The following is a 27,497-nucleotide window of genomic DNA, read 5'->3' on the forward strand; positions in this document are numbered from 1 at the left end:
TATAAACTGAGATAAATGTCTGTAAGCTTGATTTGATTTAAGCACAACAGCCTTGGCAAGAATAAATACTTCATGGGTGGCGACGAACTTCACCTGGAAACATGACTACCCCTTGGCAAAGCAGAATGTGGTGCCTCTGTGTGCCCTGGGCGGGGGTTCCCAAATAGGACAATGCAAAATGACTCTAAATAATTCATGTTATTAGAAATGCAAGTGTTTTAAAATCACACGTTTTGTAATCTAAGAATTGTGATACACAGTTCTTCTTCAGAAAAGGTTTTTCCTTGAAGTGTTAGAGCTGGCAGGTCAACACCAAAAACTAAAATAAAATGAGAGATTCTTCAATGAAAACACTAAGGACAATTGTTACTGGAGAATGTGGAAATCTTGAAAGGGAGAAGGGTTCTAGGAGACTTTAAAATTGTATATTTAAATAACATCCAAATATTACTGTGAAAATGACAAACTATAGAAAGAGTTTCACATAAATTTTCAAGGTGAAATTTGATATCATATTACATAACTCAATGCGATATGTGTTATGTTATAATTTAACCACATTATAACAATATTTTAAAAATAATTTTGAATATTGGCTCTCTTTTCTGTCATTTCCTTTTTTTGAGATTTCAACAAATTTACTCAATATTGATGTAAACACACGAAATTTCATATGTAACACATGGCCTTTAGTATCATAGGATTTGGCCTTCTAAAGTAAATCACAGGTAAACAAAAGCATGCTGCATTTCTATACTAACCGACAGTGTTGCAATCTAATATGGCTTGGCTCTGTGTTCCCACCCAAATCTCATCTTGAATTGTCATCTGTGTCGAGAGAGGGAGGTGATTGGATCATGGAAGCAGTTCACTCAGGCCGTTCTCATGATAGTGAGTGAGTTTGCATGAGATCTGATGGTTTCATAAGGGGCTTTTTCCTCTCTGCTCACACTCTCTCCTGATGTCTTGTAAAGAAGGTACCTGCTTCCCCTTCTACCAAGATTGTAAGTTTCCTGAGGCCTTCTCAGCCATGCAGAACTGTGAGTCAATTAAACCTCCTTTGTTTGTAAATTACCCAGTCTCAGAGTACTATCTTTATAGCAATGTAACAACGAACTAATACACAATTCAACAGAGCCCTTCCATAGCTTTTCACTAGGTACCTGAAGCAAGATTCCTCCTGCGTAGAAATAGGTGGAGGCTGGGCATGGTGGCTCATGCCTGTAATTCTAGCACTTTGGGAAGTCGAGATGAATGGATCACCTGAGGTCAGAAGTTTGAGACTAGCTTGGCCAACATTGTAAAACCCCCTCTGTACTAAAAATACAAAAATTAGCCGGGTCTGTTGGTGTGCGCCTGTAATCCCAGCTACTCAGGAGCCTGAGGGAGAAGAATAGCTTGAACCTTGGGGGCAGAGGTTGCAGTGAGCCGAGATCACACCTCTGCACTCCAGCCTGGATAACAGAGCAAGATTCCGTCTCAAAAAAAAAAAAAAAATAGGTGGGGGAAAAAATCCTCAAATTAACCCAGAAAAAAAATGGTAACTCAGAATTATATTCTCATAAGGTTTCACAGCTGCTCAACACCAGAAATAGATTATGAAGTCTTTTGCCTAAGCACTTCTATAAAAGTTTCAGTGTTGACCAAAATAAGACACAGGTTTCTCATTAAACTTTCTCTTAATGAGTCTCAAAATTCTGTGACAGATTTTTGGTCAAGTTGTCTCCATTAAAAATCACCGATTTGGAAAACTAATGACTTGCCAGGTGCAGTGGCGTGCCTGTAATTCCAGGTACTCAGAAGGTTGAGGTGGGAGAATTGCGTGAACCCAGGAGGCAGAGGTTGCAATGAGCCGAGATGGTGCCACTGTACTCCAGCCTGGGCAACAGAGTGAAACTGTGTCTCAAAAAACAAAAAACAAAACAAAACAAAAACCCAAAAACAAAACAAAAAAATCTGATTACTGAAAATTGTCACACGAATACAAAACAAAAACGATTCACAAAATATTCTCCTTTCCTTCTGAATCTTTTATGATGCATTATTATCATTAACTAGTCTTGTACTATTAAACTTAAATGGCCAATTGAAACAAACAGTTCTAGACAGTTCTTCCATGACTGATTAAGGCTGGGGTGGCAGGTACTAGGGATAACGTTCGTTTAGCCTTCCAAGCTTTCTGGGCAGACTAGGTGACCTTGCCAGCTCCAGCACCCTTCTTGTCCACTGCTTTGATGAAACCAACAAACAGCAAAAGGACTCAGGGGAGCTGGTCAGAAAAGCTCTCCACACACATGGAGTTGCTAGAAACCATATCCATGGTGGAAGTATCACCTGATTTTAAGAATTTAAATCTTTCAGCTTCTTACCAGAACAGATCAGTCTTCTTCTTCAGCCCAGCAAACTTACAAGCAATGTGAACTGTCTGACAATTCAGAACAGGGCCACAATCAGTACTGATCTGGCCTGGGTGGTTCAGGATAATCACCTGAGCAGTGAAGTCAACTGCTTCCACAGGTGGATCATTTATGCTGTCACCAGCAACACTGCCACAATGAACATCTTTGACAGACACATTCTTGACATTGAAGCCCACATTGTCCGCAGGAAGAGCTTCACTCAAAGCTTCATGATGCATTTCAACAGACTTTCCTTCAATTGTAACCAATTGTTGACTGGAGCAAAGGTGACCACTGTGCCAGGCTTGAGAACACCAGTCTCCGCTCAGGCCTTAGGGATGATATCAATACCATCAACGTTGTAGACATCCTGGAGAGGCAGACGCAAGGAATTGTCAGTTGGACGAGCTGGTGGCAGGATGTAATTCAGAGCTTCAGGCAGCATGGTTCCACTGTCATTGCCATCATTACGGGTGACTTTCCATCCTTTTAACCCAGGCATCTGAACCCTTGGCAACAGCATGCTCTCACCGTTCCAAACAGAAATTGACACAAATGCTACTACTCAGGGGATAGGGGTTGTAGTCAATTTTCTTAATGTGAGTGCTGATTTTCTTAATGACTTCCTTGTGTCTTTTCTGGCTGTAGGGTAGCTCAGTGGAATCTATTTTAACACCAACAATTAGTTGTTTCACACCCAGGGTGTAAGTTAGAAGGGCATACTCATGAGTCTGCTCATTCTTAGAGACACCAGCTCCAAATTCACCAACACCGGCAGCAACAATCAGGACAGCACAGTCAGCCTAAGATGTGCCTGTAATGACATTTTTGATAAACTCTATGTCTCTTGGGGCATCAATGGTAGTCACGTAGTACTCGCTGGTCTCAACTTTCCATGGGGAGATGGTGACATCAATGGTGACATCACACTCTTGCTCGGCTTTCAGTGTGTCCAAGACCCAGGCTTACTTTAAGGAGCCTTTTCCCATCTCAGCAGCCTCCTCTGTGACCAAAAGAAGACATAAGTTTTCCTACCATTCTTTTATCAACTCTGCCACATTTGGAGATCAGATGGCCAGTAGTGGTGGACTTGCCTGAATCTGTGTGTCCAGTGATGACAATGTTGACATGAATCTTCTTCCTTTCCCATATTGGCTTTTAGGAGTGGTTTTCATGATACCTGTGTTCTGGCAGCACACCCATTGTAAGAAAGCTCTTCTCTGACATTCTTGAGTGGTTTCAGGTGGGTAGGGCTTTATAACACTGAGGTAATGCATATTGTGTGTTTCTGAAGCCTCTAGAAGACTAGAGTTCACCTCTGAAATGACTTATAACAAGAGAATAAATAATGGCATTATTAAAAGGAAATTTATAAACATAAGGTTCAAGTAGTTCAAATAGTGGGACTGAGATAAAGAAAGCTAGACAGGTATTTTCAGCCTCTCCATGGGGCTAGAACTGAAGGAAACTTTTAGAGAAAACTTCAGAAGCAGATCTTTGTCTTTATTTTTTCCTTTTATTACTGTTCTCTACATATCTAGTGCATGGAGACTATTTGTGACACTTGTTCTCTGCCTTCTCTGGGTGCTCTTGTTCTCTGCCTTCTCTGGGGTTCCTGGAAGCCCTTCCTCCCCTGTTCAGAACAGTCCAGCTCCCCGCCACCCTTGCACATCCCATTTAATAGAGTGAAAGCCTGCATTGCCGTCACTCAAGTAGGCCCTCAAGGGACCCACTCTACCTCCAAGTGACTTTTCAATGTTTCCTTCATGATATGGTTTGGCTGTATCCCCACCCAAATGTCATCTTGAATTATAGATTCCATAATTCCCACGTGCACGGGAGGGATCCAGTGGGAGGTAATTGAATCATGGGGGCGGGTCTTTCCTATGCTGTTCTCATGATAGTAAATAAGTCTCATGAGATCTGATGGTTTTATAAAGGGGAGTTCCCCTGCACATGCTGTCTTGCCTGCTGCCATGTAAGACGTGACTTTGCTCCTCATTCATCTTCCTCAATGTTTGAACTAACTTACGTTCCCACCAACAGTGTACAAGCATTCCTATTTCTCCACAGCCTCACTAGCATCTGTTGTTTCTTGACTTTTTAATAATTGCCATTCTGACTGGTGTGAGATTGTATCTCATTGTGGTTTTGATTTGCATTTCTCTAACAATCAGTGATGTTGAGCTTTTATTCATGTTTCTTGGCTGCATAGATGTCTTCTTTTGAGAAGTGTCTGTTCGTATCCTTTGCCCACTTTTTGATGGGGTTGTTTGTCTAACTATTTCTTTATACCCATCAACCATACCCACCTCCCCCGCCAGTCCTCCATTACCCTTGTCAGTCTCTGGTAACCATCCTTTTACTCTCTATGTCCATGAGTTCAATTGTTTTTTATTTTTGTTTAGATCTCACAAATAAGTGAGAACATGAGGAGTTTGTCTTTCTGTGCCTAGTTTATTTCACTTAACATAGTAATCTTCAGTTTCATCTATATTGTTGCAAATGACACAATCTCATTCTTTTTTTGTGGCTAAATAATACTCCATTGTGTATATGTACCACATTTTCTTTCTCCTTTCATCTGTTGATGGACACTTAGGTTGTTTGCAAATCTTGGCTGTTGTGAACAATGCTGCAATAAACATGGGAGTGCAGATATCTCTACAATAATATACTGACTTCCTTTCTTTTGGGTATATATCCCGCAGTGGGATTGCTGGATCATGTAATAGCTCAATGTTTAGTTTTTTGAGGAACCTCCAAACTGTTCTTCATAGTAGTTGCACCAGTTTACATTCCTACCAACAGTGTACCAGGGTCCTCTTTTCTCTACATCCTTGTCAGCATTTGTTATTGCCTGTCTTTTGGATATAAGCCATCTTAACTGGGGTGAGAGGATATCTCATTGTAGTTTTGATTTGCATTCCTCTGATGACTAATGACATTGAGCACCTTTTCATATGTCTGTTTGCCTTTTTTTTTTTTTTCTGTTTGCCATTTGTATGTCATCTTTTGAGAAATGTCTATTCAGATCTTTTGCCCTTTTTGACTAGACTATTTGATTTTTTTTTCCCTATAGAGTTGTTTGAGATCCTTATGTATTCTGGTTATTAATCTCTTGTCAGATGCATAGTTTGTAAATATTTTTCCCATTCTATGGGTTGTCTCTGCACTTTGCTGATTGTATCCTTTGCTGTGCAGAAGTTTTTTAACTTGTTTTCCCATTTGCCCATTTTTGCTATGGTTGCCTGGGCTTGTGGGGTATTGCTCAAGAAATTTTTGCCCAGAATAATGTCCTGAAGATTTTCCCCACCCTATGATGTTTTAATCCTCCTTAAAACTCAGTACTTCAGGCAGGTTCCTGACTGACAAATGCCTGGGTCCAGTTATTTTATTTATTTATTTTTTCGAGATGGAGTCTTGCTCTGTTTCCTAGGCTGGAGTGTAGTCGCGTGACCTTGGCTGACGGCAATCTCCACCTCCCAGGTTCAAGTGATTCTCCTGCCTCATCCTCCAGAGTAGCTGGGATTACAGGTGTGCGCCACCATGCCTGGCTACTGGGTCTAGTTCTGATCATCTCCCACTGTCCCCTGTAAGTAAAGTGAACTTTTCCAAAGGAGGCATGTATTGAGCTGAATGGGTTAACTGATGCTGCAGTAACAAACAACCCTCACATTTCAGTACTTAAACTTATAAGGTTGTGATCACCTCAAACTATATCCCTATGAAGGGAGAGCTGGGGGCCCTGCTCTATGCTATCCTCACCCTAGGAACCAAGCTGATAGAGTAGCCACCAGCTGCTGACTGCTTCTGCAAAGGGACAGAGGGCATGGTGAATTAACACTGGCTCATAAAGCTTCCTACTGGCGGTAACATCACTTTACTCACATTTCATCAGCCAAAGCAAGCCACATGGCCATATCCCATTTCAAGGGGGAGGAGTATAATAGACCTCATTACTGCCAGAATGTTTGCTGTCTGGGTTTATTTTTCTTGGGCTTGGTTTATCTTTCTTCTGATTCTTGCTACAAAACAGATGATAGTTTTTATACATTTAAGGCAAAATAATATTGGCATCTTCTTTATGTGAAATATCTCCCTTAAGGTGAAGCTTCAGATATTGTGCATAAAGAAGACCTTTAATAGCATAGTTAAAGAGAAACTGAAGTATTTTTTACTTTATTCACATGGCCATCCCAGGGTCTAAAGGGTCTAACCCCCATTGTTGGCTAGTCACCCTTGAATTCCAACTCCATGCTTAGTTCATAGGATCAGACTTGTTGCTTTGTTTGTAGTGATGTTCCAGAAGAAATGAGAATATAATCAGGCAGACTGAGCTGAAAGCTATTTACCCACCAGAGCTCTGCACAGGCCAGTCACAGCCCTCTGAGAAAGACAGCTGTCAGAGCCATTTGCTAAGAACTTCCTGCTAACATGTGTATCAGGCAGACGAGGCCAGGAACAGTCCTCTAACCCCAGGGATTTCGATTAACAGGGGTTAAGCTAAGATCTCTACTTAGATTATCTCATTTAATCCTCAAAACAATGCTGGTATCAAATACTAATATATTAATTCAATTTTTCAGATAAGGAAATGGAGGATCAGGAAAGGTGACAAAATTTTATTAGAAGCTGGGATTCAGAAGAAGAACATAATCACTGCATTAAATTACTTATTAAGGTTTTATAGTCAAGGGAACAAAAACCTGAATGATTTATTCAGGCCACACTATCCTGTTAGTTAATCCCCAGGTGTTTTAACTCCCAGGAAGAGCTGAGGTTTATATTTATGAATGTACACAAGTTATAAATCAGGTGCCACCAAGCCTGTTGATCTTTCACAAGTGTGATCTCTTGTGTCACATCCAAGCTTAGAAAGTAACTCTTTTAAAGATACTTTAGTAGATTCTCTCTTTTTTTTTTTTTCTTTTTTTGAGACAGAGTATTGCTCTGTCACCCAGGCTGGAGTGCAGTGGCAGGATCTTGGCTCACTGCAACCTCCGCCTCCTGGGTTTAAGCAATTCTCCAGCCTCAGCCTCCCGAGTAGCTGGGACTACAGGCACGTGCCACTATGCCTGGTTAATTTTTTGTATTTTTAGTAGAGACGGGATTTCACTGTGTTAGCAGGATGGTCTCAATCTCCTGACCTCGTGATCCACTCACCTTGGCCTCCCAAAGTGGTGGAATTACAGGCATGAGCCACCACGCCCAGCCATCGATTCTCTTTTTTAAAGATTTTTGTTTTCTTTGAGACAGTGTCTTGTTCTGTCACCCAGGCTGGAAGGCAGTGGCGTGATCTCTGCTCACTGCCACCTCTGTTTCCTGGGTTCAAGCGATTCTTCTGCCTTAGCTCCTCGAGTAGCTGCGACTACAGGCGTGCACCACCACGCCTGGCTAATTTTTTGTATTTTTAGTAGAGATGGGATTTCGCCATGTAGGACAGGCTGGTCTCAAACTCCTGGCCTCAAATGATCTACCCTCCTCGGCTTCCCAAGGTGCTGAGATTACAGGCATGTGCCACTGCGCCCGGCTGATTTTTAAATGGCTTGTTTAAAAATATATATGTTTAACTTTTTGGCCTGGTGCAGTGGCTCACGCCTGGAATCCTAGCACTTCGGGAGGCGGAGGTAGGTAGATTGCCTGAGCTCAGGAGTTCGAGATCAGCCTGGGCAATACGGTGAAACCCTGTCTCTACTAAAATACAAAAAATTAGCTGGGTGTGGTGGCGGGTGCCTGTGATCCCAGGTACTCGGGAGGCTGAGACAGGAGAATCGCTTGAACCCAGGAGGTGGAGGTTATGGTGAGCTGAGATCATGCCATTGCACTCCAGCCTGGGCGACTGAGCAACACTCTGTCTCAAAAGAAAAAAACATATATATAAATAATATGTTTTATATATATTATATATAATACATATATATATTTATATTATATATAATACATATATATTTTTATATAAATATATATATATTTAACTTCTTAATAAGAGAATAACTGGTGATCCTGGACCTCCCTGGATGGATGCAGAGATTGCATAATCTGTTTTTTTTAAACAACTTTGTTGAGATATGATTCATATACCATAAAATTTGACCTTTCAAAGCATACAATTCAGTGGTTTTTAGCATGTTTGCCAAGTTGAGCAACCATCATCTCTATCTAATTGCAGACTATTTTCACCAACGCAAAAGGAAACCCTGTCCCCATTAGCAGGCCCTCCCCATTCCTCTCTCCCCTTTCCCCAGCCATAGGCAACCACAAATCTACTCTCTATCTCTGTGGATTTGTATGTTCTGGATATTTTATATAAATGGAATCATATGATCACATATATATTGATTTATTTAATTTTTTAAACCATTTCACCTTTATTCTGTTAAGTGAGGTTCCAAACAGACTTTACTTTCCAAACTGTTTACCTGTTGCCCCAGCACCACTTCTCTGTCCCTTTCACCTTCTTTGGTGATTGGTGACATGTTCCAGTCTTTGCTATCAGCTTTGTTTCTGGGCCCTCAATTCTGCCCCATTGATATTTCTGTTCAGGATCCCTATAGGATGTGAAGTCAGATGGGAGTTGCATCTAAATCCCAGATCTCATATGTTAGCTGTGACATCCACTTATTAATTTATCCTACAAATATTTACTGAATTCTGTGCCAAGTCTTTTTTTTTTTTTTTTTTTTTTTTTAGACAGGGTCTCTTTTGCCCAGGCTGGAGTGCTGGAATGAAGTAACATGATCACAGCTCACTGTAGCCCCAACCTCCTGAGCTCAAGCCATCCTCCTGCTGAGTCTCCCAAGTAGCTGGGACCACAGGCGTGTGCCACCACAACCGCCTAACTTTTGTATTTTTTTGTAGAGACAGGGTTTTGTTATGTTGCCTAGGCTGGTCTCCAACTACTGGGCTCAATCTATCCACCCACCTTGGCCTCCCGAAGTGTTGGGATTACAGGCGTGAGTCACCACGCCCCAGCTCAAGTCTTATCCTAGGCACTGAGCTTATCCTAGGACCCAAGAAATGCAGATTTGGTCCCTGTTTTAAGCAGAGGGACCAACACAATCTGGCGGGGAAAGTTCCTATGGATAGAAACACAGACATAAACAACAGCGGTGAGAGTGAGGCACTTTGTATATCTTTTCTTTTTCTATCTTAATCTTCATAATTGGCCTCAAAGCCCCATTTTCCAGTTGAAAAAACTGAGGTTCAAGGCAGTCAACTAACTTGCCCGTAGCAAATTCGTTGCGAGTGGCACACCAGGCTTGGTAAGTGGTAAATCAGGCGGATGTCGAGCCTTTGGGATTAAGCCCTCTGCTATACCAAGGAGAAAGGGCTATGGAGGGCCAGCGAGTGAGAGGCAGGCCGGGAGAAAGGAAGAACAGCTGGTCCAAGGTCTCAGAGCAGGTTCGTTTCTGGGGAAAGATCCCTATCTCTGCTTCCCCCAGGCAGGGGAAGACTTGGGGTCTTTGAAAGGAAAATAAAACCTCAGGATCCCCAAATCACTAAGCCAAGGGAAAAATCAAGCTGGGAACTATGTCAGGCAAACCTACCTCCCATTTTATTCCTAAATAGCTACGTACCTCCCTCACAAACTGCCCACAAGAAGAGTCGTTGTGGGCCTCAAGATCTTTATCCTAAAACAGTTCTGTTGAATTTCACTCTGGCAGCGGAAACTAATAACTGGTCTTCAAGGGTGGAGACAGAAAGTCATCCTTCTGCTCGCCTGAGACAAATGCATATCTGATTGTTTCCTCTGCCCTATTGTTTATGTAAAAATGCAGATTCACTGAGTCTGACTAAATTGTGTGTTCAGTGAAAGGCTCATCAAGGACTCAATGCAATCTTTCATCTCTTATCAACCTTTTGTCTCTTATGACCTGGAAGCACCCCTGCTGCCTTCAAGTTGTCCCACATTGCCAGACTGAACCAATGTACATCTTACACACATTGATTGATGTCTCCTGGCTCCCTATGAATAAAAGCAAGCTGTGCCCTGACCACCTCAGGCACATGTCAGGACCTCCTGAGGCTGTGTGATGGGTGCATCCTTAAGTTTGACAAAATAAACTTTCTACATTGACTGAGATCTGTCTCAGATATTTGGGGTTCACAGCCCTGCCATCTCTGCCCTCCTCTCCACCTCCTGCCCTGGGCATGGCTGGCAGACAAAAACCTGGAGGGCAGCCCACTCCCTGCTGATTGTCCTTCACTGGAACAGGCAGAGGAGGTTCTGGGTCACAGCACAGAGGTGGGTGTAAGCCTGCAGGAGATTACAGCTGATCCCTGAGGTGGGCCTGCCCCAAGGTGGTGGCTTCAGCCTGGGCGGGCCAGAAGAGCTCAGGTGAGACCTCAGCAGTCCACTTGGAGAGGGAGGGTGGAGCTCGGGTGAGACCTCAGCAGTCCACGTGGAGAGGGAGGATGAGGAGAGGGTGGGGAGATGACTAGACCCTGAGTGACACACACAGGCTCCCACTTCCATTCGAAGACACTTCCAGTGAGATGCTTAAATCTGCAGTGGAGGGTAAGAGACACAACCCCAGGAGACAGCAGCTGGTGCTCCGAGGCAGTGGAACCAGCTCCCTGTTGGAGTCTGAGGCCTTGGTCCTACTCCCAGTTTCACTCCTGGTTTGCTGAATGATCTGGAGACCTCTGGGCCCCACAGCTTTCCATCTGCAGAGTGGGAAGAGTGGATGGGAGGTTTCTAGGTTCCCTCCACTTCTCATCATTGCCGGCATTTGCTTATAACAGGGGTCCGACTCCTCTCTGTGCACCTGTCCTGTGGACAGACCTAGGAAGGTACATTTTTCTGGCTTGGGAGATTTGGGCTGAGCAGTCCAGGGTGGCCGAGGTTTAGAGGGGACAGCTAGGGAAGTACTTCCCCTATCCCTTAAGATCTGGGCTGGACTCCGCTCTTCCCATAGGGATTTACCTGAAGCCCAGGAACACCGTAGATCTGACGCCTGAAACTGCCTTTGCAAAATTAAAACACTGAGAGAAATCTAACACGGCTGACTCCATCTTGCTGCTTAAAAAAAAAAATAGCTTTTGGTGTACAAGTGGTTTTTTTTTGCTTTGTTTTGTTTTGTTTTTTGTTATATGGATGAATTATACAGTGGTGAATTCTGAGATTTTAGTACGGCCGTCATCTGAGTAGGGTTAATTGTACCTAATGTGTAGTTTTTTTTCTATCCCTCGCACCCCTCCAGCCTCCACTTTCTAAGTCTCTGAAATCCGTTATATTACTCTGTTTGTCTTTGTATATTCATAGCTTAGCTCCCACTTATAAGTGAGAACATACGGTTTTGGGTTTTCCACTTCCATGTTACCTCACTTAGAATACTGGCCCCCCAGGCTGGGCATGGTGGTTCATGCCTATAATAATCCCAGCACTTTGGGAAGCCAAGGCGGGCAGATCACTTGAGGTCAGGAGTTGGAGACCAGCCTGGCCAACATGGTGAAACCTTGTTCCTAGTAAAAATATAAAAATTAGCCAGGTGTGGTGGCAGGTGCCTGTAGTCCTAGCTACTAGGGAGGCTGAGGCAGAAGAATTGCTTGAACCCAGGAGGTGGAGGTTGCAGTGAGCCGAGATTGCACCACTGCACTCCAGCCTGGGCAACAGAGCAAGACTCCATCTCAAAAACAAAAAAACAAACAAACAAAAACACACACAAAAAAACTTACTTGAGAGCTCTGGCTCCCAGGGCCTGTGGGGAGTGGGGAGCTGGGAGCTAGGAGAAGGCTGGGTCACGAGAGCAAGTCTTTTCCAGGATGCCAGGACCACACCCGGTAGACGGCTCAACTGGAGTTTCAGGGATGAGCATCTGCCTGGAGGGCCTGAAGGAAGCCCATGGAAGGCCATGGCCAAAGGAGCTCATCGCCCTGGGGCCGGAAGGATCTGCCCAGCAGATGGTCCTGCGGAGGATCCAGGAACTTTCTGATTCGGTATGGAGGGAGGGGAGAGACGGGGAGCTGTGAAGACTAAGGTCTTCCTTAGTGGCAAGAAATAAGGCTTTCTGTTTCATTGTTCTGTAACGCCGTCAGGTCGTCTCTCTCAAGGCTCTCTTGTGCTGGGGCTAATGGGAAAGCTTGACTTTCGTTCTTCCTGCCATGCCTGTTTCCACCACTTGGGGTTTTACCCAGTGCCAAGCTGTGGGGTCCTCCAGCTTTGGTCGACAAAGATGATTGCCTGCTTGTCCTCCTGGCTTCCCCAGCTCCCTGGGTTTTTAGGGCTGTGCTGCCTCCATGCATAATCTCGTCTGGACCTGATTGTCACCATCACTGGAGAAGCTGTTGGCAGTGCAGACTCTTTGTCCACCCTAGACTGACTGCACGGAGCACAGAGTTGACAGGATCTGGGGGATTTGCCTGCACATGAAGCCTGGGAAGGCCTGCTCTAGACTCACCCGGTGACTTACCATTTCCCCACTGGCTTCCAGGGGCTCCATCCTACCTCCCCTCAGACTCACTTAGGACACAAAATCTCAGCTCTCTTACCGTCTTCACCACCCCATCCCTGCCAGTCAGTGGACCCTTTTCCTGGTCTGAGGGAAGGCCTTCTATCGGTGTCATTATGACATTTTTCTTGCACCCTGGCATCCTCTTCTCCTAAGGGCTAAGCTTCCCTAAGAAGGCCAGAAAGTCTTACAGCCGCCTCCTGTCTGGCCACATCTCTTCCCAAGGACATTATAGAGCCAGATAATGGCATCAATGAAGGGGAGAAGAAGAGAGAAAATTAGAAGGGAAAAAAATAGATATCTCAAAATATCCTGGCCTACAGGTGTCCCTGAACCCATTTCTTTTTGGGATTGAATGTCACCTGTGCTGCTGTCTGGCAGTAAGAACTTGGGTGAGGCCCTCCAGTCCTCTGCGCCTCAGTGACTGCATCTGTGCAATGGAATTATTTATATAGTATCTCCATCCCTTCTCCCAGCACAATGTGTGGCTCCTGAGAGATGATTAATCAGCTCATGCTGCCTGAGTCCACGCCTTTTTCTCTGTGGCTCAGTTGGATGGAAGCTCCACAAGGACAGGGATTTTTGATCTGTTTTCTTCACTGCTCTTTCCCCAGTACCCAGATTAGAGCCTCACACAGAGTAGGTGCTGGATAACCCTGTTGAATGACTGTAGAACAAATAGCCTGGAGCTGCCCCGGCCCAGCAGGCTCCTCTCTCCTACCCAGGACCGTGGCACACGTCGCAAGGCAGAATGGAACAGTGTCAAGGGTGGTCTCCCTAGACTTAGGAGACCTGGGTTTAGACCCTGTCTTTGCCATGCTTTTGCTGTAGGACCTTGAGCCAGTGACCACCTTTTTAAGCCTTTGCTTCCCCATCTCCAAAATGGGGATAAGAGCAGCCCTTACTTCATAGAGCTGTCATGAGTATTAAATGAGATAATCCACCCCCTCAGCCTTTCCTCCCTGTCTCCCTATACCATAGGACCAGCAAGACCCCTTCATGCTGGCTGACCTGGACATGCTGGCCAGCCGCCATCAGGCCTTCTGCCAAGCCCTGCCACAGGTCTCACCCTTCTATGCAGTGAAGTGCAACAGTAGCCCTTGGGTGCTGTGTGTCCTGGCCGCCCTGGGCACTGGCTTTGACTGTGCCAGCCAGGTGAGCCTGTGCCCACCGAGGATTAGGCCAGGCCAGCTGGAAGGGGGAGAGTCCCAGGCTGCTGCTGCTGAGGTCGTGAATAAGTGTCCCCTGTCCCAAAGAGCACTTGAAATGCGCTAAGCACACTGCAGGGGGCCTAACATGCATTCTCCTCTGTCCTCCCATCCGCTCTGCAAGGTAGCCAGGGGATCTGCATTTCATAGAGGAGGAGGCAGCCTTAGGGGGAATCACTTGCCCATAGGCCAACATATGGTAAGAGACAGAGATGATCCATCCAAAGCTGGCATTTTTTCTTATACCAGGGGTGCAACATTCCAAGGGGTTCTTAGCAGAAGGGGATTCAGCAATGTTGAGGGAGGTTAGAGCCGAAGCCCAAGGGTGGGAAGGGGGAGAACTCAGGATGGGAGTATTTTGCTGAGCCTCTTTCCTTCCTTCCTTTCTTTTTAAGACTAGTCAAGTGTAGTAGTGAGAAGTGGGGAAGAGTAGAACAAGGAGTTCGTCTGTAACTGACTGTTACAATTAATTGAGATAACTCACCACTTTCGGACCAGCCCTTCCTCCCTTTCTGAGGAACCCTCCACTGAGCAGGATTAAGTGCACCAGCTGCCTCTAGGAAGCCAGCCCATCTCCTCTCTATGGGGCTGAAATTGATGGGAGGCGGGTTGGTTCTAAGCTGAGACTATGAGCAGCTGGAGCGCAGGGCACGTTGAGACTATGAGCCCCACCCTGCCCTGCCCGGCAGGGACTCCATAATGAGCACCCCGTCAACCCCACCCAGGGCTCCTGCCTAAAAGTGGGGGAGCCGGGGATGAGACCCAAACCAAGGGTTCCATCAGGGCAACCTCTTTGGCTCATGCACAGTGTTCCTGTCCCCACATAGTTGGAGGGGGGCAGTGAGGCAGCCCCCAACCCTGGTTCTTGGCCACTCCAGGTGGAACTGGAGCAGGTGCTGGGCCTGGGTGTGGCCCCCTCGCGCATCATCTATGCCAACCCCTCCAAGCCTGCCTCCCACATCCGGTATGCTGCCCGGCACGGGGTGCAACTCCTGACCTTCGACAGCGAGGAGGAGCTCACCAAGGTGGCCCAGCACCACCCTGGGGCCAGGTGAGACCAGCAGGGGTGCAGGCAAGTAAGGTGAGAGTCAGCAGTAAAGAACGTATCACCCAACACAGCACACCCCTGACAAATGCTGGCCTGAGACAAGTGAAGGGGAGGACCCTCAAGGTCCAGCCATTTTAAGAGGGTCTGGCAGCTGCCTTTGGAGTGAGACAACCCAGGTTCAAATCCTGGCATTGTTGCTTACCTGATGTATGCATTGGGCACGTCTCTTTTTTTATTTTTTTGAGACAGAGTCTCGCTCTGTTGCCCAGGCTGGAGTGCAGTGGCATGATCTCAGCTCACTGCAACCTCCACCTCCCAGGTTCACGCCATTCTCCTGCCTCAGCCTCCTGAGTAACTGGGATTACAGGCACGTGCCACTATGCCGGGCTAATTTTTGTGTATTTAGTAGAGACAGGGCTTCACCATGTTGGTCAGGCTGGTTTTGAACTCTAACCTTGTGACCTGCCTGCCTCGGCCTCCCAAAGTACTGGGATTACAGGTGTGAGCCACCGTGCCCGGTCAAGTCTCTTTTTTTTGAGACGGAGTTTTGCTCTTGTTGCTCAGGCTGCAGTGCAGTGGTGCAATCTCAGCTCACCACAACCTCCGCCTCCTGAGTTCAAGAGATTCTCCTGTCTCAGCCTCCAGAGTAGCTGGGATTACAGGCGCCCGCAACCACATCTGGCTGATTTTTTGTATTTTTAGTAGAGATGGGGTTTCACTGTGTTGGCCAGGCTGATCTCGAATTCCTGACCACAGGTGATCCACCTGCCTCAGCCTCTGAATATTCTGGAATTCCAGGCGTGAGCCACTGCGCCCAGCCTGGGCAAGTCTCTTTTAACATTTCTAGCCGGGCATGATGGCTCAAGCCTGTAATCCCAGCACTTTGGGAGGCTGAGATGGGCGGATCACGAGGTCAGGAGATGGAGACCATCCTGGCTAACCTGGTGAAACCACGTCTCTACTAAAAAATACAAAAAACTAGCCGGGGGAGGTGGCAGGCGCCTGTAGTCCCAGCTACTCCAGAGGCTGAGGCAGGAGAATGGCGTGAACCCGGGAGGCGGAGCTTGCAGTGAGCTGAGATCTGGCCACTGCACTCCAGCCTGGGTGACAGAGCGAGACTCCATCTAAAAAAAAAAAAAAAAAAAAAAAATTTCTAAACCTCGGTTCCTTCATTTACAACATGGGGGCATGTTGCCTGTCATGTAGTAGGTGCTTACCAATACTATCAGTTTTCTACACTCCCTTCTCTGGGTGTACCTAGGGAAAAGTAGATGTATACACAAGTGTGTTGGGCTGTGGTGATGGCCACATGGATTTGGTGGCATTGGAAAACCCCCCAGATCTGGGAATCAGCTGGGCACAGGTGGGGGTGGTATAAGAAGCCCTGGGCCCCTTGGCCTCTCTGGCTGAGTGCTCTCTCCCTCTTCCCTATCCTTGGTGTCCCTCCTCCAGACTGCTCCTCCGGCTGAGGACCCAGGACAGGCAGAGCACCTTCCCTCTGAGTACCAAGTTCGGGGCCAGCCTGGAGGCATGTGGGCACCTGCTAACGTCTGCCAGAGACCTGGGGTTGGCCGTGGTCGGAGCCAGGTGAGTGATGCCTGAGGACTCCAGAAGCCCTGGGTTCTGGTCCTTCCCTTGCTGTGGATAACTGCGACAGAGACAGAGACACAGTCACACATAAGCCACTGGGACCAAATGCAGAAACAAACAGCTGGAAACATAACTGATTACATTGGCGTAAGCATAATCAGCTGGGGCCCATGGCAAGCTGTTGCCCCTCTCTGGGGCCTGTGAGACCCCATCTGTCTAAAGGGGCAGGATATAATGTGAAGGTTACTCAGGGCCTCCCTGCTCTGAGGCCCCGGGGGGTTTGGGGTCTTGTTGTGAAGTGTCCATCAGGGGAAAGGGAGTCCACGTGGCAGTGCTGGGATCATGGGCTCCATGGCAGTGTCTGAGTGTGTGTACGTGTGAACACTCAGGGTGAGTGCCTCTTTGTGGGTGCCTTGTTGGCCTGAGTGTGCAGGTGTCTAAAAGCATACACTTATGCCAGTGTAATCAGTTACGTTTCCAGCTGTTTGTTTCTGCATTTGGCCCTGGTGGTTTTGTGCCTTATGTGTGAGTGTGCCTCTCTGTCTCTGTCACAGTTATCCACAGTCCGTGTGGCTTTGTGGTTTGGAACTGTGTTTCATGTGTTTCTGTACGTATCTCTCACCATGTCACATGCACTGGCTGTGCTAGCTTCTACGTGGGCTCCAACTGCCAGACACCCCAGAGCTTCACACAGGCCATCGCTGACTGCCGGTGCGTGTTTGAAATGGGCCACGGGGCTGGGCACGATATGAGTTGCCTGGACATTGGAGGGGGCTTCCCCGGAACGGAGGACTCCGGGCCCAAGTTTGAGGAGATGAGCTGGCAGGGGCACTGGGGGTGTTCAGGGAGGTCTGCGTGTGTGCCCAGGCATGTGTGTGTGTGTGTGGGGGGGGTCTGTGTTCATCCATGTACCTCTGTGTTTAGGTCTTTCTGATGTGTCTCTGGGTGTGCTCTGTGTGCATAGGTGGGTAAGTGTGTACGTACATGTCTTGGCTTTGATATCCCCCAAAAGAAGACTCTGAGACAAACACTTGGATACAAGTAGCTTTTTTGGAGATGATCCATGGAAGCGCCAATGAGGAAGTCAGGAAAGTGAGACAGAAGGGAGAAAAGTCAAAAGAGAATTCATCTATGAGCTAGTTACCACTGTGGACCCCTGCACCTGTCCCCCTGGGGACAATGTAGAACCTCAGAATCATCCCACTAGATGACAGGGGGCTGGGTCCTTTATTCACCAACTCCTGTCCCTGTTTGGTTGAAGGCTGTGGTCTGGGGGTGTTAATTTCCCCACATTCCAGCTAGTTTCTGAGGGTGCTGGAGAAAGCCCACAGAGCGAGAAGCAAAGAGGGGCAGGCACTGGAGGCTGGAAATCATCTTGCACAGGGCAGATGAGCTAAGGTAGGCTGCGGGGAGGTGGCACAGCGTGTCCACTGCAGCTGCAGCAAGGGTCCTGGGGGCTGTGCCTCTCTGTGTGTCTGTATGTGTGTATGTTTCCTTGTAGAATTCTTGTTAGCATCACCAATACAGGTACAGTTGGGAGTTTACATTCCCTGGGTCCACAAGACACTCGTCTTTTTATTTCGCATCAGATTAAATCGCTGCATCTTTGGGCTTCTCAGGGAGCCTGGTGCAACCCCACACAAGTGACCTCCTGTCCCTCAGCTTCTGTTTCCTCTTTGGTAAACAGGGATAATTCTAATGCCTACCCTGCAGGGTGCCTTGGGGATGAAAGGACTGACGCAGGTAAGGCGCTGGCACAGGCACTGGCACATCAACAAGTGTTGGATGAGTTAACCTCTTCCTGCTGTCCCTCCACCCCATTCCAGATGGCGAGAGTGATCAGTGCTGCCCTGGCCCAGGACTTCCCTGAGGAGCGTGGTGTCAAGGTCATCGCAGAGCCGGGCCGCTTCTATATGGAGTCTTTCTGCACGGCCGCTGTCAACATCATTGCCAAGAAGGCTGTGCTGGAGCCCGGTGGGTGGGCCAGGATGGCAATGGGTGGGGAGGCCACTGTCCAGGCATCCCTAGGCCCTGGAAGAGAGGAAGGGCAGAGGGTTGGGGCTCTGTCCCAGGAGCTGGGGGTCAGAGTAGCGACTGAATTCTCCCCAGGAGGCAGCCGGCAGCTGATGTATTATCTCAACGATGGCCACTATGGCTCCTTCCGCCTTGGCCACCGAAAGCCTGTCCCAAGGGTTCCCATTGTGGTGAAGGTAAGGGGGCCACTCCAGCCCCAAGAGTCTAGTCCCTTACCTTGAGGTACCTTGTGCCTCCCCCACTGGGAACAGTGGCTGTGCTGGACCCCAGAGGCAGGTCCTGGCCTGCTGCTTAGAGCACATGTAAACACGTACATGATGCGTGCTCACAGGTCAGAGCATGGGCAGCAGCTGGCTATGGGGGCCTCATCAGGCAAAGGGACAGTCACCAGAACATAAAGGCATGGGATGTTTTCCAAAATATTGATGTTCTTCTCCCTGGTGGTTAAAGAGCTATTCCCCCGAGTCCACCAGGGGCCTCTCTGCCGACACCCTTGCTGCTCAATCCCGCCCATGATCTGGCAACAAAGCTGCAATACCTGACCCTGTAGGGCCAACAGAATCTTCCTCCAGGGCAGTTGTCTCCTGATGTGATGGGTTGGTATCCGGGCCACACTGCTTTGTAAATATCTTGACTGTTTCTTCCGGCCAGTGAACGTCTTGGTGTGTGCACACATTTGGTCATGTATGATGTGTGTCTGCATGCATGTGCGAGTGCGTATGTGTGTGAAGTGTTTCTGGGTGTGTGTCTTCATGTGTGTATTTGCCTCTCTTCCCATTGAGGGGAGTGAGTACTGGATATGGAGGAACCAGTAGGAGACCCTGTGTTTGTTTGGTTCCCACAATAGTTTTCAATTTTAGTTGCCCATATTTAAAAATCTAGACATATTTCATAAAAGCCTGGATTTTCTCAGCTCCTCTCAAACATTTGAGAGATCTGGTGATACATGGCCTGGAGAAAAACAAGGCAACAAATAATTCAACAGATTAGTCTAGCATGTCAGGCACTGCGATCTGGAACGGGACTTCCAGCAGTGGCTTTCCCCTTTAGACAGACAGTGACTTTCCAGTTTGCTGTCAGACTTACCTGGCCCATTTCACTCATTTGTGTTACCTGCTGGACCTCTAGATAATTGAGTTTTCAACTGCTGCCTTATAGCAATTAATGAAGACAACAGCCCCATTTACAGAAGAGGAATCCGAGCCCTTACTTGTAGGCACATTAGAACTGGCCAGGCCGGGCAGGGGCCACAGAGGGATGGGTCCCAGCCAGTGTACATCTGTGTGCCCCTGGGAGTGCCCTTCCGGGTCTTTCAATGGCTTCCAGGTAAGGGGTGGGATAGGCCAGCCTGCTGTCTTTTTTTTCTGACCCCCTTTCCTATGTCACACAGGAGTTCTGCTCACAGCCGCCCCTCTTCCCCTGCACACTCTATGGTCCCACATGCGATGCCTCTGACAGGCTCTTCTTGGAGGATGTGCGGCTGCCCGAGCTTGATGTAGGCGATTGGCTGGTCTTCCCCTCCATGGGCGCCTACACATCCTCCATGAGCTGCAGCTTCAATGGCTTCCTGCCCGCCACCATCTGCTATACCATGGGCCCCCAGCTCAGGTGCCTGGGGGTTGGGGTTGAAGAGGAAGCAGGAAACCTCACACTCATTTGAGTTTGGGGTGGGAACTGGTCCCAGGGAATCTCCCTTTCCCTGTTGACTCACTGAAGTCAAAGTGTCCATCTGACCTTTGGGCTCTGATCTGCCTCTGGCCCCCCTCCCAGGGAGGTGGAGAATTGCAAAGAGATCCCCAGGCCCTCTAGCCACTGTCTGGCCCCACTCTTGCTTCAGACGCCCAATGCCCCAGCTCTGCCTCCAGGCCCCAGCTCTGCTGCTGTATGTGCAGCCTCAGGGCTGTAGACAAAGGCCTTGACACCCACCCTGCATCCCATGCCCTTTCCCCAGGAACCTTCTGGAGGCAGAGCCTTAACCCAGAGCCGGCTAGGCTGGAGGACTTTAAGACACTCTGGTAGGTAGGCCCCTGGGAACTGTTGGGAGTTGGGATGGCAGGGAGGAGGCAGAAGTTTGGGTAACTATGAAATCCTATGCGAACCTTCCAAAAACAACTTGCTATCATTTTGGGTCAGTTCTTCCCTTTTGTCTTTTTTCTTTTCGTTTCTTTTTTTCTTCTCTTTCTTTTCTTTTTTCTTTTCTTTCTTTCATTTTCATTTTCCTTTCTTTTCTTTCTCTCCTCCCTCCCTTCTCTTTCCTTCCCTTTTTCTTTCTTTCCTTTCTTTTTGAGACAGAGTCTTACTCTGTCCCCTAGGCTGGAGTGCAGTGGCATGATCTTGGCTCACTGCAGCCTCGACCTCTCAGGGCTCAGGTGATCCTCCCATCTCAGCCTCCTGAGTAGCTGAGACTATAGGTGTGCACCACCACACCCAGCTAATTTTTATATTTTTGGTAGAGATGGAGTTTCGTCATATTGCCCAGGCTGGTCTCGAGCTTCTGGGCTCAAGCAATCCGCCTGCCTCAGCCTCCCAAAGTGCTGGCATTACAGGCGTGAGCCACCACATGCCTGTGTCTTTGGTCAGGTCTTCCACTGACTTTTCTCAGCAGCAGACTGCCCTGCCCATCCTCCTTGTCATGTGCCTCGCCATCCCTCCTTTCCCACCCTCTTGAATGGTGGCTGAAGGGGACGCATTAGAAGCTACTTCTTCTCAGAGTGACTACAAAAAATGGGCTATTGATCTTTTATGTTAAATAATGCAGCCCACACACCTGCTCAATTCATACCTAACTGGCGTCAGTTTACAACCTTAAATTCATCCTGCCGCTCCTCCCCGCTGTTTATTTACTCATGCCCTTGCCTTGTTCCAGAAAGGGTTTCTATAAAATGCATCAACATATCATAGTGGTTAAGAGCATGTCCCTGGAATAAGTGAGAACTGGGCTCAAATTTAGGCACCACTGCTACTAGCTGTGAACTTGGGCAGGTCAACTAACTTAGTTGAACTCTAGTTTTCCTTGTAAAGTGGTGGTAAGAATAATAACTTCCCTGTAGGGTTGCTGGGATTAAGAGAGGGATGAATGTATCATTCAGGGCCAGCTTTTCCTTCGGCCACCCTGCTCTTGCTGGCTCTCCTCCTGGAGTCCAGATGTCACAGAGACCCCATCCTGCATCCTGGGTCTTTTCATAGCGTGTTGGTAGGGTGTCCCACTCAGGCCAAGCCAGGATGTGTGCCCGATGCTAGGGGGATATGTGAGGCAGGCGCAGACCCAGTCCTTGAGAAGTCCTGAGGCCCGTGGAAAGATAAAGGCAGGCGCAGCTGGCTGCAGCACAGGGAGGAACATGGGACATACTCTGAGGACAGTTCAGGTGGAAGCCATCCATTCGGAGGAATGAGTGGCTTCTTAGAAGGAGAGTGGTGGCACCTGGAGGCAGAGCAGAATCAGTAGGTAAAGCAGGCAAGAAGCGTGGCTCAGGTGTGGGAACAACTTGGCCCAGGCATGGGAATGAGCCTCTGCTCAGAGAACAGTGAGTGACCAGGATTGGAGATGAGAAACAGAGATCGCAGAGCCTGGGGACACAGGGTGACCAGTTTGCCTGGATTTGTCTGGAACATTCCTGGTGCTAGCACTGTAAATCCTGAGTCCTAGGAAGCTCCTGAGTCTTAGGCAAACCAGATGGTTGGGGGGGAGGGGAGAAGGTCGTCATACCCCAAGGCCACATTCCTGCAGCTATAGCAGATATAGCCACTGATTTCTCAGCTTCTGGCTCAGCCGAGGAAAGTGTCTCCCTGCCTTCAGCAGGATCTCTCCCACCCTCTCTGCTACCACTCAACTCAGCCAGGTCCTCAGGGATCCCAGAGTCCCTGGAGCTGAAGAGGAATTTCCCCTGACACGTAGGATGCAAAGAGCAGATTGCGGTAACAGAGGCCACTCAGAGAAGCTAGAGGAGCTCAACAGCCCATCCAATCAGGTGCATCTCACGCGGGCATCCCAGAATATCAAATTCCCCTCCTGCAAAATAGTCTTGGTTATGCCCAAACACTCAGGATGTAAAAAGCACGGATTATGGGTTCAATACTTAGGGGTGTGAGCAGACTTTGGGAAATGTGAACTCCATCCAGATGGAAGACATTCCAGTGAGTTTTCTTTGCCCCTGGGGGGTGGGAGAGGGTGAGTGTGTCTGGGTATGTAAGTCACAGGTCTTCAGGTCTAACCAACCAGTGATAGACCATAAACAAGATGATGTTTGCAGGGTTTGTTTATTTGTTTGTTTTTGAGACGGAGTCTCTCCCTGTCACCCAGGTTGGAGTGGTGCAATGGCACGATCTTGGCTCACTGCAACCTCTGCTTCCCAGGTTCAAGTGATTCTCCTGCCTCAGCCTCCCGAGTAGCTGGGATTACAGGTGCGTGCCACCACGCCCAGCTAATTTTTTGCATCTTTGGTAGAGACGGGGTTTCACCATGTTGGCCAGGTTTCAAACTCCTGACCTCGTGATTCACCCGCCTTGGCCTCCTAAAGTGCTGGGATTACAGGCATGAGTCACCGCGCCTGGCCGATGTTTGCTGTTTATGATACATAATAAGAAGCCTCCATCACTGGAATCATGGGACATTAAAAAAAAAAAAAAAAAAACTAGAAAATACTGGGAATCTAGGATCAGTGTCACACATCCATTGTCATCTCTTGTCTCTGCCAGCCCTCGGCCACTGGACTGCTGCGGCTCTAAGCACTGCAAGGGCATCCCTTAGTCCCCATCTCCTAACTGCTCCCTCCAGGCTGCTCCAGTTTCCTGAATTCCACCACTCTGAGTCTTTCTCTAATATCCAGAGTGATGCTCAGACCACACTATGGTGTCTCACAGGCCTTTTCTGAAAGTTTGGTGATAAGCGGAATTACAAGGTAGAGATGAAAACTTACATTAGGTTTCCCAGGCAAGGCGCTTAATTTTTCTGAGCTTCAGTTTCTTCATCTGCAAAATGAAAACAATGCCGGTTCCTTCCTCATCAGGAGGACGTGAGAAACAAATGAGAGCATGCACGGCAAGTGTAATGAGCACTCAGTAAGAGTCAGAGTACTTCGGCCGAGTGCAGTGGCTCATGCCTGTAATCCCAGTACTTTGGGAGGCTGAGGTGGGTGGATCACGAGGTCAAGAGATTGAGACCATCCTGGCTAACATGATGAAACCCCATCTCTTCTAAAAATCAAAAATTAGCTGGGCCTGGTTGCAAGCGCCTATAATCTCAGTTACTCAGGAGGCTGAGGCAGGAGAATTGCTTGAACTCGGCAGGTGGAGATTGCGGTGAGCCAAGTTTGCGCCACTGCACTCCAGCCTGGGCAACAGTGTGAGACTCCGTCTCAAAAAAAAAAAAAAAAAAAAAAAAGAGCACTTCATTCCACATTCCTGTCAGTCAACTAGTGTTTATTATGTACCTACTGTGTGCTGGGCCCTGTGCTGAGCCTTGAGATAAAGCGGTGACTAAGGCTTCCCTTTTCCAGTTTATAGTCTGTTTAAGAAGTGCATCTGTTGGGATCTGATCAGGAAAAGAGAAAGGACTCCAGGGATTTCACAGTGAGGGATCCAATAGAGGAAGTCAGCATAGAGAAGGCTAGAAGTGGCCAGGCATGGTGGCTCACACCTGTAATCCCAATACTTTGGAAGGCCAAGGCAGGCAGATCACCTGATGTCAGGAGTTTGAGACCAGCCTGGCCAACATGCCAACACCCTATCTCTGCTAAAATTATAAAATGTAGCTGGGCGTGGCCGGGCGCGGTGGCTCAAGCCTGTAATCCCAGCACTTTGGGAGGCCAAGACGGGCGGATCACGAGGTCACAAGATCAAGACCATCCTGGCTAACACGGTGAAATGCCGTCTCTACTAAAAAATACAAAAAAAAAAAAACAAAACTAGCCAGGCGAGGTGGCAGGCGCCTGTAGTCCCAGCTACTCGGGAGGCTGAGGCAGGAGAATGGCGTAAACCCGGGAGGCGGAGCTTGCAGTGAGCTGAAATCTGGCCACTGCACTCCAGCCCGGGCAACAGAGCGAGACTCCGTCTCCAAAAAAAAAAAAAAAAAAAAAAATGTAGCTGGGCGTGATGGCACATGCCTGCAATCCCAGCTATTGGGGTGGCTAAAGCATGAGAATTGCTTGAACCCAGGAGGCGACACTGTAGTGAGTTGAGATCTGCCACTGAACTCCAGCCTGGGTGACAGAGCAAGACGCTGTCTCAAAAATAAAAAGAGGAGGCTGGAAGTGCAAAGAAGTGGGGAAGAGATGTTACTCAGGGTCTCAATTCCCCCAGGAGCTGACCCTGAGGCAAGGATTTGAGCGCATGTTGTTGCTTTTGGAGCTGCGGGGAATGGGGAAATGGGAAAGGGAGACTGGGAAGGGAGAGCACCCAACAAGGGCAAACATCTGGCTCACCACAGTGGCTGCCTAGAGCTTCATTCCCTGGGGAACACAGGGATATGAAACATTTGCCTCAGTCACCGCACATGAGGAGTAAGGGAACTGGAGTATTTCACACCAAATCTCAGGGGTCACTGCTTGGGATCTCCTGGGGGAGGAGCTTCATTCTGTGAGCATTTATGGCCACCCTTGAGCACAGAGCCTATGTCTGCCCCTAGGAACAGGGATGCAGATACTGGCAGTTGGAAGTGGGCAGGTGTACTCTGAAGTAACCAAGTCAGAGGGCTCTGGGTGGAGCTCTGAGAGCATCCTCGATATGAAGCGATTGGGAACCAGGGGAAGCCTCTACTGTCTGTAGAAATCGCTGCTCATCTGAGCCTACATTCCTTTGTCCTGCACTATCATGCAACTGGTCCTAAGGCCACCACTCTGCGGGAAGATACACTCCCCTGAGGCTGACACGGTCACTATCAGAATGGCTGGCTGCCTGGCCCCTCTGCTGTATCTGCATGATTCACCAGTTCCCAGGCAGGAGCCCAGGGCCACCCCCTACCACCACTGCTCCTTCGCAGGAGCTCCTTTATGGCCACCGTAGGAACCAATGCCAGAAGCTAAATGGCTGCTGTCTTCCTCCCATCTTCTTTTCTGGCATGAGTACCTCCCATTGGCAGACCATCACAGAAACCCAACTGGCAAGGGAATCTGGGAAATGTAGTTCGTAAGCTTCCAGCCTGGTGGCAAAGAGGAGGTTAAGGAAAGGCAAGCAAGAGTGAGTGTGGGGCTCAATACAATAGACAATATCTGGCAGAGGGAGATGGACAAGAAAGAAATCATTAGGATTCATGGTTTTTAAACTGGCCCAATTGTCCCATAGAACTAATGTTTCTGGTTTATTTTGAATAAACATAGAAATTGACCCTCCCAGTCTTGAAATGAGAAGGTTACAGTTGTCTTACCTGAATTCCTTTCTCAGGAAACCAACCAACCAGGCTCCCAGATAGTATCAAGGAGCTGAAACTGACCAGACCTGTCACCTGTTGATGGTTTAACTGACCACCTGCTTCCTGTTGACCAGCTTTTCTTCCTTACCCCTCCCAAATTTCTGTTTTCCCACACATGGTTACATTTCTTTCTTGCTATATAAACCCCTGATTTTATTTGATTTGAGACTGATCTCCCATCTCCTTGGCTACAGCACCCAATTAAAACCTTCCCTGGCAATAGTCATCTCAGTGATTAGCTTTCTGTGCAGCGAGCAGTAAGATCTAACAGAACTCCCAGTGTTTTGGTAACAGTTTCCGTACAATGACAGAGAAGATAACCTGAAAACCTTCTCAACAAAACACCTAAATTTGCCAGATAATGTGTAACCAACTTCCTTTTAGATGCATAGTTGGACTCATAAGAAAGAGAAATAGGCTAGGCACGGTGGCTCACACCTGTAATCCCAGCACTTTGGGAGGCCAAGGTGGGCAGATAACCTGAGGTCAGGAGTTTGAGACCAGCCTGGGCAACATGGTGAAACCCTATTTCTACTAAAAATACAAAAATTAGCCAGGCCTGGTGGTGGGTGCCTGTAAACCCAGCTACTCAGGAGACTAAGGCAGGAGAATCACTTGAACCCGGGACACAGAAGTTGCAGTGAGCTGAGATTGTGCCACTGCACTCTAGCCTGGGCAACAGAGTGAGACTTCATCTCAAAAAAACAAAAACAAACAAACAAAAAATTCAGGAACCAAAAACAAAAAGGAATGGTAACTGTGGAGCTGACCTTTGGGCTGTCCTGGGGGTAACCAAAGGGGTTGGCTTTAAATAGCCATCTAGGGACAAGATATGAGAGGCCTGGCAAAAGGGAAATAGGTGTTTGGATCTAATCACCCCCCACACACACAAATCCAAAACCATTATAAAGTTACACTTTCAGTAAAAGAGTGGACTAGAAAAAACATCCATCCCCTTGCCCACTGGCATAGAAAGATAATAGTGAAGCTTGTTTGTCTTGACTTATGCTTTGGATTGGAAAAGAAAAAAGTTCTCCTTTGAGAATTTACAACTATAGGCCAACCCTCCCGAAGGTTGAGAATTTGTGCTTACATTTTCTTTGTAGTCTGAGGAACCCTGAAGCTGAGAAATTAATTTACAAAGTGGTCTGTGGCTGGTAATACCCCAGGGATGCCTGGTAGAAGCAAATGAGATCTGCTCTGCATAGTCACACCCTCAACCCACAGATAAAGATGAGCTCACAATCCCAAATTACAAAACACACAGAAACAATGCAATGCAAATGACAAGATACAGATGATTCAACCTTGCAGAAACCCTTAGATAATAGAATGCATAAAAATCAGTAATTTAATTGC

The 27,497-nt window shown here is 47.8% G+C and overlaps 1 protein-coding gene and 1 pseudogene across 1 annotated transcript; one reads left to right on the forward strand and one right to left on the reverse strand.

Annotated features, from left to right (window-relative positions):
• Positions 1-2,101: 2,101 nt before the first annotated feature.
• LOC111547521 lies at positions 2,102-5,627 on the reverse strand (annotated as a pseudogene).
• A 6,585-nt stretch (positions 5,628-12,212) lies between these two features.
• On the forward strand, positions 12,213-20,639 carry LOC111547520 (antizyme inhibitor 2-like). Its single transcript, XM_023219307.2, is given in 9 exon segments — positions 12,213-12,341; positions 13,835-14,008; positions 14,940-15,112; positions 16,562-16,696; positions 17,348-17,521; positions 18,534-18,673; positions 18,809-18,909; positions 20,124-20,341; positions 20,504-20,639. Coding segments are annotated over 9 exon segments (1,380 nt in total).
• Positions 20,640-27,497: the final 6,858 nt, after the last annotated feature.

The sequence above is a fragment of the Piliocolobus tephrosceles genome, chromosome 1 (assembly GCF_002776525.5).
Source record: "Piliocolobus tephrosceles isolate RC106 chromosome 1, ASM277652v3, whole genome shotgun sequence".
NCBI lineage: Eukaryota > Metazoa > Chordata > Mammalia > Primates > Cercopithecidae > Piliocolobus > Piliocolobus tephrosceles.